Source organism: Calidris pugnax, unplaced genomic scaffold, assembly GCF_001431845.1.
Source record: "Calidris pugnax isolate Ruff unplaced genomic scaffold, ASM143184v1 scaffold5, whole genome shotgun sequence".
NCBI classification, from domain to species: Eukaryota; Metazoa; Chordata; class Aves; order Charadriiformes; family Scolopacidae; genus Calidris; species Calidris pugnax.
The window spans coordinates 2,841,336-2,853,806 of NW_015090814.1; the positions used below are offsets into that span (position 1 = coordinate 2,841,336).

The following is a 12,471-nucleotide window of genomic DNA, read 5'->3' on the forward strand; positions in this document are numbered from 1 at the left end:
TTACAAAGCTGGTTGCTTTTCCAAACCGTGTCTTTCCACCCGAGGTACGTCCCTCCCTCCTCCCTTTTATACAGTTCCTACAAACACTCTCGAGGCGCTTTATCACAGAATCACAGAATCTTGGTGGTTGGAAGGGACCTCTGAGATCATCGAGTCCAAGCACATCGTTATATCATGATCTTGCAATGAGTAGTTTTCCCTGGGTTTTCTTTGTCTTTTTGATTTGTCTCAGCCTGGAGAAAAGGAGGCTGAGGGGAGACCTTCTCGCTCTCTCCAACTCCCTGAAAGGAGGGGGTAGCCAGGGGGGGTCGGTCTTTTCTACCAAGGAACGGGTGATAGAAAAAGAGGAAATGGCCTCAAGTTGCACCAGGGGAGGGTCAGATTGGAGATTAGGAACAATTTCTTCACGGAAAGTGCTATTAAGCATTGGAATGGGCTGCCCAGGGAAGTGTTTGAGGCACCATCCCTGGAGGTGTTTAAATGATGAGTTGACACAGTGCTTAGAGACATGGTTTAGTGATGGCTTCTATCAGTGTCAGGTTGATGGTTGGACTAGACGATCTTAAAGGTCCCTTCCAAGCTAGACAATTCTATGATTCTATTTGTTCTGTTAATGTTTTGGGTGTTTTTTTTAAATTATTTTGTATTTAACGCCTACATTGTGAGCAGCTGATACCCTCAGAAAACCGAGCAAAGACTTCTCAGCCTGTGGGAGAGACCACTTCAGCACACACCCCCGTGTCTAAAGCCCTGTCGGTTGCACAACCAGCAAATACCACTTTTACCAGGAGTGACTAAGATCAAGCCACTGGCCAACAGTGAGTGAGACATGAAATGCTGAGTCAGCAGAATTCTCCCTCCCCCAAAAGACAAAAGCAGCCTTTCCCCACAGACTGTGACATGGGACGGTCGCAGACGTACGTCACTGCCAGCCAACACACGGCCCCTTCCCCACTCGCTTGTGCTGAGGGTGTTGGCATCCAAATTCTCTGTAATCAGGGGGTGTGACAACACGAGAAATCAGGAGATGGGTAAATAACCCAGAGGGATCTCCAAAAATGAAACGATATAGAAAAACCCCAAATTTCTATAAAAGGTAGTAGCAGAATTCCCTTTGCAACAGCCACTGTATTGCCAGGGTCATGCAGACGAAGAGCAGGCACTCTCAGAGGACTCCTGTCAGTTCTGCACCTCATAAAAGACACAGACAGCAATGAAGGGGGAGAGAAAATGAAATTAAAAAAGAAAACCGAACCACCAACACAAGCTGACACCGAAGAGTGTCACGTCGCACACCTGTCACTCCAGATGCCACCAGAGGCCACGCTACTGAGGTTTCTTCATAATCGTGAAGGTGGAATACAGTGGGTAGGACCATCTGGATTTTTACTTTATACACAAATGTAAGATGATGTACAAATATCCAACACTCACCTGTTCTTCCAACGCATCGTGCTGTCAGAACTCCAGGGATCCCATCGTTCCCTCCAGCTGTAGGACAAGGCTCCAGCCCAGGAGTCAGCTCTCTCCAGGGGAACCCACACAGCCCAGGAGCTTCCAGAGGGACCAACCTTTTGGCTCAGCTGGCACAGGAACAGAAACCCACAGCTTCCTTGTGAAAGCAAGTATTTAAACCTGCAAAGTTTCAGCTTATCCAAGGTCAAGGAAACTTATAAAAAAAATAAAAATCAATTAAATGAGGTCTAGCACTAGAAGTTTCTAAACCTTTAGCTGGACACTTGTCACAAAAGCAAATGCAAGAATCAATTTCAGCTTCAGAGGTTTTGTTGTTTGGGTTGTGTTGGACCTTGGTCACAGGTACGGGACAGCCGTGCTCCATTAATATCCAGCGTTAAAAACCTTATTTCATGAAGCTCGATTCGCTCACAACACTGCACCCGTTCTAGCTTCGTGCCAATGGAGTTATTCTCATGTAAAACCAGAATAATAGCGGTAGGAACTGGGCTTTTCTCACCAATCAATTCCTTAAAGACCATTTTCTTCCAGATAAAAGCCAGGCCCACGAATAAAAGCTTCCAGAACCCTCATATAATCCAACTGAGGGTTGCAGTTCCTTCCAAGCTCTGCTTACGGGCTGTCCAGCTGCTCCCACCAAAACCAGCTTTCACTGGGCAAGGCTGACATGGTCCCCCTTGACCTTTTCCTTCAAAATCTTAATTTTTGGCCCTTTCTATTTTGTCGCAAAAGCCAGGAAAGACAATAGATATCGAATGCCCATGTTTCTAGCCAAGTAAGAGTCAAAGTCTAACACTAATTCAGATTAATACACATTTTTGAGTACTAATTAGGAAAAAACAATATATCTATCAGATTGCACAGCTTACACTTGTCTTTACCCCCCCAGGCACACACACTAAAATATCGCTTCTACCACACAAATGAATGTCAAAGAGCTTTAAGCTGGCAACTTTCTTCATCCTTCAAATTGTCTTGCCTACATAAATATTAGCGTTAAAGCTCTGAGAGACAAATAGAAGCTGGTAACCAAGTACAAGCTGGCTTACACGTAGTTTGGGTTGAAGCAGGTATTGTTGAGGGGCTCCATCCTGCTGCATCACCCACCGATTCCTCATCTCTGCTGGTTGTCTCTGCCCAGACCAGAAAAGGTGGGTTTCTTGGACTTTGACATGTTGATTTAATGAGCACCAAGTGTTTAAGTTCTCAAATAAAAGGCACTTACAGTCACCTGGTACATAGATGCTTTATTTCTGTCATTAATATGGTCTGTATTGTATGTGAGATTCTCTTACATAAAAGAAAAGTTTGTAGTACAACAAAAACTAAGATAAACAAGGCGTTTGTTGCACGTTATGTCAAACCTTAAAACGAAAATACGGAGTAATATGTATTTAGGTGTCATGCAAGTTTGGCTGCTGCATGTACAATCTACTTATATCAACTGAAAGAAATGCAAATGCACACAACATTCAAAAGGTAATAAAAGATGCCTGACATATGAAAGATTAAAACCTTCCTGCTAAAGCAACAAAGTAGGAGTTAACTAAACGATCCAACCAATACCAACACAAAGTAATACTACTTACCATAACCCTATGCTTAAACTTGGTATAGGCAGTTGTGGTGATACCACTTCTACAGAAATATATCACCCAGGTTCTAGATATTCATTCTCTCTCAGTGTCTTATTTCATTTCTTTTTTTGTGTGTGTGTGTGAATTAAATGCTGTCTCCAGCGTTAGACTTCACTGTTAAATACATTCTGGTGACACACCCCTAAATCTAGTGCTGCCAAGAATTCCAATTGCCTCCTTTCCTGGAGTCATCCTGGCATGATGGGTATTTTCTTAGATGGGATTTCCCCCCTCCCCGTGCTTAAAATTTTGATGTGAATTAAAAACTGCTAAAAATGTTTATGCCTCCCGCTATCACAGCCAGGCCAATATTTAATATCAAAAAGCTCTTAAAAATAAGGATTGGTGTAAGCTTTGAGATGTTTAAAAAAGTGTAATAACCCATGACCTTCCTTGTGCCGCTCATCACCTGTTAAAATTCTCCCTTTAATAAATTAGTCTCTCCCATCTTTTGTTATTGAAGTGACCGGAATACTTTCCACACCCTGCATAGTACTGGTTGATCTCCTAAAGTTAACTAGAGAACCTGACATCATTTTTTATTTTATGTTTGTTTGTTTTTTTTTTTCTTTTTGTCATTTTACATACAGTGCATACGATGCTCGCTCTTTCCGTCTCTCCTAGCAGCAAGCCGATCCTGCCACTCTCTGTAGCAGCACACCCGGGAGTGGAGAGGAAGAGTGTTTGAATTTTATAAATAACTAAAACTACAGTGTACACTTCTATTTACCTGTCAGTATTTGCTTATACCCATCGTAACTTGCTCGAAATTAACTACAAAGAAAAAACAACTCTACAACGAAAGCAAACCGAAACATTCCTTCAAAGAAAAACTTAAAAAAAAAAATAAAAGACATAAAATAAGTGCAAATACCTAAAATAGGCAACTAATGCAACTGTTGTGACCTGTATACCTTTAAATAAGGACAAAGATTTTTCATAAATAAAAGAATGTTCTCTTTGCTCTTCAAACATTCAGTAAGTATAATAATGGTCAAACTTAAGTGCAGATACAATTGTTTTGAGATCCAAGGTGCCAAGTTTCTTTTTTTTCTTTTAAAAATAAAATAAAATAAAATAAAATAAGTAAAATATTTAAAATGCATTAGTTTTAGTTCCTGTGCAGGACGAAGTACTCCTGGGTCATGTATAGGACCCTCCCATTCCTTTCTAAATATATTTAAACAAGGTACAGGAACGGTTGCTGTATAATACAGATATACCTTGTCATTATTTTGTAGACCAACATGATTTAAGGGTTATAGTGCAATCTTTACGTAGATGTAACATACAGTATAGACTTGTACACTTCACCACTGTAATTCTTCTGCTATTCCATACTTTAAACTTGTCCTTTTTTTTTCATTTTAGCTGTTTTAACAGGAAACAACATTGGCTTCTAGACAACCTGCATACATATAAATATCTACATTTAAGCTTTAAAATGAAAATAAATTATAAAAACAGACTCCTTTTGAATTTACAAAATTTTTCCCTGTTCCTACATACTGTACAATACATTCAACAATCATCTCATTTTGAGATTTATGAAGAAAATACTGATGCTTTACACTAACACCTAATCCAACCCCTCTGCCTACTTCTAGTACCATTTGCAAATAAATATATTTAACACTGTAGTTAATTCCATTGTTTTGCAGCATACCAAAAAAATTAGTAGTGCAACTTTCTATCCTTCCTTTATACTCCTTTCCATTGTGTTTCTGTATATACTAGAAAAATGCTACATAAGCAAAAGCACATTCAGTCACGTATGTTGCTCATTTGGAAACCAGTAACAACCTATAAACCTACTCTAGAGTGAAAATGCACTAACAGAAAAAAAGCAATGCAAGTCAAAAAGAATAAATATGAAAAATAGACCTTAAAAACCGTATGTCGTCAGTACTGCAATGTATTTCACCATTCTTTATAGGATTTTAGGGTGTTACTTTTTTAACATATAAGAAATTCATTGCAGAACTGGTTGTACTATCCCCCCATAGAGAATATGAGAGCTTTGTGTCTGTTCTTTGTCAGTCAAAAGAAGAAAGGAAGCTTTAAGGTGGCTTTAAGGTTTCCCTTGGCAGAGTGTCTGGAGTAAAGACTTAATTGATGAGGATTGTGCTGGAATCGCCTTGGACACGGTGTCAGTTCCAATGGAAAGAGATGGTTGTCAGACGCGGTGACCGTCACAGGATGAGAGCCCTGGAAGTGCTGGTGGTGGTGGCCGTGTACGTGCTCAGATACCTTCTGGCTTGTTCAGTCATGATAAGCTGGTCTTCTGTTTTGCCATAAACAACTGCTTCCCACTCACAATTGGACTGCGCAAAATAAAATTCAGTTAAAAAGGTTCTTTTAACTAAGGGAAATACTCGAGCGATTCTTGTACGACTTTTCAGCATAATAATAAATTATTAAAGTCTAGTAAAATTGTATTTTACTGAGAAGGATTCAGTTCTACAACACGATACCTAAAATCTGTGACAAAGCTCCCTCTCCAGCCTCTAACCCAGCTCTCCCCAAAGGCGCATCTCTGTTACGCCTTAAGTTCTAACACACAAAATGAAAAACACTCTTAAAAAGAGACTGGTTCAACAATTGATACATCAAAGGGAAGTTGATTAAGTCATCTTCTCTTTGGATACCTTCCCCTTCAAATGTGCTAAGTTCAACCAGCAGAAAAATACATTATTAGCAGCTGTCTGGAGACACCAAGGAAGGCAAAATGGTTTGGCAGCCGAAAAAGAATGCTGTGAAGCACTTCACTGAACCAAAGTGACAGCTGTGGAAGAGCCATCAGATGTTTTGGGAATCTATTAGAAATGGCAAAGGAGTTAGGAATAAAAATAATGGACAGAAGGAAAAATTGAGCCACCAGTCCTGCTTCCTCCGTGAAGCAAACTCTGCGTGTTTACATAATTTATCGAATCTCAAGCTGATACACAGCAGCTTTAAATTGGAGCTGACACCAGCAGGTTGTTGCCTAATGAAGAATGCAAGATTTTCTGCCCCCTACATCAAGCTGGAAACTGATCCAAAGGAGCAGTCCCACATATGGGTGCACAGACAAAATGAGCCATTTGAGTTTCTCTATAAATTTAGCAGGATTTGATTCTCAGAAGGGATTTGTGGTTAGAGGGGATTTCTCAGGGGAAAGAGCAAAAAGAGAAAGATGGTTCAATGAGAATATTTGTGAATATTGTGTGACTAAGTCTTCTTAAGAGCATAATTCTGGGCCAGATAGAGGTATTCCCCTTTGCTGCAATTCACAGCAGTTAATCCTTTTTTTTTTTTAATTCACTATCACAGTTAAATGAGGTTTATTCTCTCTTCTAATAAGAAAGGATCAGAAAGTACTGCTGTTGTCTACATACTTAAAAAAACATAATCGCCAAAGCAATTAAATGGGACATGGAAGATCAGGCCCCAGGTGTCCTGCCTTTTTTTTCTTTAATTATTTTTTTGTTAATTAATACAGAGCAGTGGGTACACTGAGAAGACACAAAAACTTTCAACATTAGCTCTCCATGGGGCAAACTGGAACAGGTACTAAGTCAGGTCAAAGAGAATCTCTCCCTAAACCTGGTGGTCAGGGGACACAGAGCAAAAAACAGGTTCCACAGTTTTAAAGGTATGGAAAATATACAGATTTTGTACACGAACAACTACCAAAAAGAACCTGTGGATGAACTCTGCTTAATTAATCTCACTGGGCTTATTATGAAGTACCAGCCAAATCTGAGAAACTTAGGTGCTATAGACGTTTAGTTTGCAACAAGTCTAGTTTTCTTGCTTCTAGATTTGGGTACCCAAACCTGGTTTTTAGGTCTGCCCTGCCCTGATTTTTTTTCCCCCCACAATTTAATTTTAGAGGCCAGTCAGTGACACATCAGGGTTGTACTTAAGGAACTCTGCTATGAATAAACATTTGGTGGACAAATGACCAACTTACAAGAAATAAGGATTATGGAAACACTGACTGAAACTAGATCACTGAATTGAACGATTCTAGACATTAGTACAAGACAGAAACCAAAAACTGCTGACAAAACTAACAAAATTCTTTGCATCCAGACCTGAAGAGCTTTCTCCAGTTTGACATTTTTGGAAGCGCATGCATTCGGTTTCTTCTTAATTACTGTATTTGCTTTGTTTGCTGGATTTGTATCCTGGTTTTCTGATGTCAGGTTACATCTGTTGTCATGTATTTCCAACAATGGTATCATCAATAAAGATGTGGTATATGCATTTTCTGACTATTGACAAAAAAGAATAATAATTAGTATTCAATAACAACAAAAAAAATGGTCTTCAACTGCTGTGATCAGAAAAGCTGAAATGTAAACAAAGAAAATACTATCAGAAAGACCTGAGGAAAGAATCTGAAAAGAAAAGGTAATGAACAGTATACGAAGAACCAGCCTGGTCTATATGGGGATTCATAGTCAATACCGAGCTCAGTGGGGGCCTGCAGGAGAGATGGGGAGGGACTCTTGATCAGGGAGGGGAGCCATAGGACAAGGGGGAATGGTTTTAAACTGAAAGAGTGGAGATTTAGATGAGATCTTAGGAAGAAATTCTTTTCTGTGAGGGTGGTGAGACCCTGGAAGAGGTTGCCCAGAGAAGCTGTGGCTGCCCCATCCCTGGAGGGGTTCAAGGCCAGGCTGGATGGGGCTTGGAGCAACCTGGTCTGGTGGGAGGTGTCCCTGCCCAGGGCAGGGGGTTGGAACTGGATGGTCTTTAAGGTCCCTTCCAACCCAAACCATTTTATGATTCTAAAACAAGTCTCTGCTTGCATGATTCGAGCATTACTGAGTAGATGGTTTCTTTCACAAAAAGCCATGCTGCAATCGATTACGTTTTGTTAAGAACAAGTCTTGATAAAGTGGTAACTACAGAACAGTTTTAAAGAAAAAAAAAAGCTTGAAATTCACTTCTAGTACAGCCCTTGTGAAAGTGAGCACGAGGAGGCTGGAATAAAAAAATTAAGATCGCACCAGTGCTAGGGGAAGAACTGCTTTAAGAACTGAAATAAGCACTGATCGTTCCAGAAGAGTTTTATATTCTGACAACGTTTATGGAAATAAAAAGAAATTAATCCAGCTTCAGTACAGCAAAGCAGAAGAAAGGTATATGGCAATTTTAGAGAGGAAATTAGAAGCGAGTAATAGTTGCATATGTACTTGCTTGCTTAGAAAAACACCCCATTGAACAGCATTGAACTACCTTTACACATTTGTTCTACCTCGGACCTTACTCCTGACTTGGACACACAATTTCTACTTAAGGACTGTTACATTTTAAAATCAGATACTACCACTACCTCTCTTGCTACAAGCCAACGTTCCTATTACACCAGCATCCCTCATTAAAATGGAGGAAAAGCCTATTTTTCCCAGTCCACTGTCCACAACATCAGTTTGGTTTAGCTTGATAGCACAAGCGTCAGCGATGCACAACGTAGCGAGCCCTAACAAGACATGGCAAAGGAAACACCGGGGCATTTTGTGGCTGTTTTGAAGGGTTGCAGCAATTCTGCTCCTCACAAGAAAAGTCATGTTCTTGGGGAAGTGGGGACTTCCCACTAGGTGGCAGAACATCTAACACCCTTCTGCAGACACCACCACTGGTCACAGAGGCTACCAGGGGTTGCAGAAGGTACTTTAACAAACCAGCTACAATAGCAGAAAGGGACATCACTTAAGCAACCTGTTATTTTCACTGAATTTCACTGAATTTTCACTGAATTTTAGAGTTGGAAGGGACCATAGAGATCATCTAATCCAACTCCCCTGCTAAAGCAGGACCACCCAGAGCTTGTCAGAGCATGTTACTCAGGACTGCATCCAGGCGGGTCTTGAAAATCTCCAAGGAAGGGGACTCCACACCCTCCCTGGGCAGCCTGTTCCAGGGCTCCGTCACCCTCACCGTGAAGAAGTTTCTCCTCATATTTGAGTGGAACCTCTTCTGTTCCAACTTGTGCCCGTTGCCCCTCGTCCTGTCACTGGGAACCACTGAAAAGAGTCTGGCTCCCTCCTCCTTCAACCCGCCCTTGAGATACTTGTAAGCATTGATAAGGTCTCCCCTCAGCCTTCTCTTCTCCAGACTAAAGAGTCCCAGCTCTCTCAGTCTCTCCTCATAAGGGACTCATTTTAAGGGACTTTGGCTCATTTAAGGACTCCTCATTTTAAGGGACTTTGGCTCCTTCCTCTTGAATATAGCTTTATACCTGAGATGAAGAGTCGCAGACATTTGCTCTTTCAGAATTAAACACATAGGTACATTAATTTAAGAACTAGATTAGAATAAAGTTTTCCTACAAACTGCAGGACTAAAGATTAATCTATACATTCACTCAACTGGAAAAATCTTGAGCTACTTTTTAAAGGAATGAGGGACCCAAACAGCCTCATCTCAGAACTCTTGAGGTCTTGGCTGTTGAGGCAGAAGTATTCAAATTCCTTCAGGCAGAGGAAGCCCACAAACCTCATCTTCTACATGCTTGGTATTTCTTAAGGTATTCCCCTATTCTGTGAAGCAGGAAAAGGAAAAGCACACTGCCTGATTTGCAATTAGGTATCTTCAGCAGATGTCTGCCAGACCGTCAAGCATGCAAAACAGAGGGGCAAATGCCATCTTCCTGGTATATTACAGAGAGCTTCAGTGTGTCATCTGTCTTAGAATCATAGAATGGGTTGGGTTGGAAGGGACCTTAAAGATTATCTAGCTCCAAATCCCCTGCCATGTTATGGTTTATAGGTTACCAGCCTGGAAGCAGTTTTGCTGAAAGAGCAAATCTGCACAGCATACACATGGCATGAATTCATGCATGAATTCAAGCCAAACGTTCAAGTATTGCTTCAGTGCTTGAAGTAATATTTCAAACTGAAGATGATTTTCGCTTTCTAGATGTATGAATCCAGCCTCAATCCATACAGTTTATTTTAGTTGGTAGAATGAAAGATACTGAGCTCTATATTAATATTGGTGTTCAGTATTTTAACACTCACCTGTGCATCCAAACTATTCTCTTCTGTGAAGCGCTGGGCACCAACCTCTTCTTTTTCCCATGGATCTAGGACCAGCGATTTTCTGACTTTTTTAGAAGAGTTGTGCTGCAATAAACATTTTTCAGGGAAAAATTGTAAAATATTTTTTTAAAGCAGTTATTTCCTATTTAAAATTATTATTGCAATGTTACCTCCTGCTTGCAGCCTTTATACACAGTATCGTCTTCCTCCTTGAGAAATATATCTGTTCCAGTTTCCTCTTTCAAAACTTCCCTAATGTCTTCCTCCAAGAAGGCAAGTGGTTGTGACTAAGTTAATTAAAATCGGAGGAGAAAATACAGGAAGTCTATTAGTTGCTAGTTTTTACCACATTCTACTTTCAGCTAAAGTAGTCCAGAAAAGAAATCTTGCAAAATACAGCAATAGCTAAAAGGATTTAAGCTGTTGTAATTAACAGCTACAGAAGATTTCAAAGCTATGCAGATTTTTAAATTCATTTTACTCTTCATTATTTTAGCCACATAAAACATATATACACACACAATGCCTCAAAAAATGCAAGGTAGTATTGAAGAAGACATGCAAACTACTTGTTTGCATTTATTAGCAATGGTTATTCACTGACAAAAGAAATAAAAACACTTTATATATACTAAACATATACATAGATACCTATATGTATATATAGGTGCATAAAACATACTAAAAAACTGCACTAGAAAAGTATGACTGCTGTTGGGAAAGGAATTTATATCAATCTTAACACAAATCTTTGAATAAGACATTGATAGTCCCAAGTACAGTACAGAATTTCACAGAAGCCATACAGATGGCTCCTTTGTGTACCAAGAGGAGAAGAATTCCCTTAAGCCCCCAAAATTTGATTTTGAACAGGAGGTTAATAGTGGACAGAAACAGGAATGCCAAACCACTCCATTTGCATAGTGAGAGACTGTGAATCTATAGGGTAACACAGATGGTGCCAAGCCCCGTGGCAAAGTCTGAGCTACCTTCTGTGTTTGCAGAAAAGAAGTAGTCAATATATATTGGCTGGAATTTTTTCAGAACTTGAAAAAGCATATGTCTACTGAATTCCAAAAGTTATTATGCATTAACATACCTTAGCTAGGCTAGGAAGAGAGGAAAAATTGAATTCATTTGGAACCAACAAACAAATAAATAAAAAGTAACATTATCTACAGTCAACAAAAAGAAGAGTCTTCTGTGACAGCCAGATGAATCAGAGGAATCATGAATTGCTACATTAAGACTTTGGGGTTTAGGATGAAGAAAATTGTAGACGTCACTCAAGTAAGCCCCTAGGAAGGAAAAATCCTTTCCAAACCTCTTCCCATCAAAAAAATTCTCAGAATCCTAGCATGCTGTGGTAAACATCTGGTTTCAGTCCTAGCACTGCAGAGGAACCAAAACCAGAAAACAACTCAGCTCGTACATAGTCCAGAGGATTCAAAGATAATGCAGCTTTTCAAGTGAAAGTTGCTTAAAATAAATAACACCGTCAGTCACATTCATCTGCACCAGTTTGCTCTTTCTAGATTATCCAGTTGGAGGACCCACACCCATTCACTATCTCACTTAGAAATTTCCTTCTGAAAAAAAGAAAACGCTATAGCATTGAAATCAAAATCTCAGCCAATGATGTTACCACCTCCTAAGAGGCACAGTGTTAGCAAGGCTACACAAATTTAAAACAACTCAAAAAAGCGGGACCAATTTAAGATTACTACAGATCATAGGATGATATGTACCAAATACCACTCAAAAAGACAACCTTTCCATACTGCACTGAAGGATATGAGTCACTGAAACAGCACTGTCAGAAAGTGCTTTCTAAGATCATGCTGAAGCTTGCAATGTCTCAAAATCAAGAGGACTTTTAGGCGTTAACAAAGAAGAAAATAAGCAATGTCACCACATACCGTAAGTTTGAGGGGACCATATTTTTTTTCCTGAGCAGCCAAAGCATTTTTAAAAGGAGTTGGAGTCCTCGGTGTTGAACCCAAAAGAGATCTTCGAATTGTGGGAGTTCTAAAACTATTCAAGCATAGAAAAGTGCTCATACATGCATTTTAATATTTTACTTTATCAACAGTTATGTAACGTAATGAATCTAAGAAACATCTTAAAATACCTTCATTTACACAACAGACATCACCACCATGAATCTGAAATACTAAGATCACCACAGCATTATCCCAGGTATATTAAACTTTAATTGGATTTTGTTTGGTATTTTTAGAAAAGGAAAAAGTTTAACTGAGTACAAGTCACTTTCTGCTAAGTTAAAATCAGGAAGCCAGTTTGTTTGTACACAAGTATTTAAG

General features: G+C 39.6%; 1 protein-coding gene across 1 annotated transcript in view; it reads right to left on the bottom strand.

Moving 5' to 3' along the window:
* Positions 1 to 2,708: 2,708 nt before the first annotated feature.
* Positions 2,709 to 12,471, bottom strand: part of MYBL1 (v-myb avian myeloblastosis viral oncogene homolog-like 1) — a 32,996-nt gene continuing 23,233 nt past the window's right edge. Inside the window, exons 15-16 of the mRNA XM_014939596.1 lie at positions 7,193 to 7,372; positions 2,709 to 5,437 (exon numbers count right to left, since the gene is read on the bottom strand). Of these exons, the coding sequence (XP_014795082.1) occupies positions 5,306 to 5,437; positions 7,193 to 7,372 (312 nt within the window). The 3' untranslated portion in view covers positions 2,709 to 5,305. The remainder of the gene's footprint in view (positions 5,438 to 7,192; positions 7,373 to 12,471) is intronic.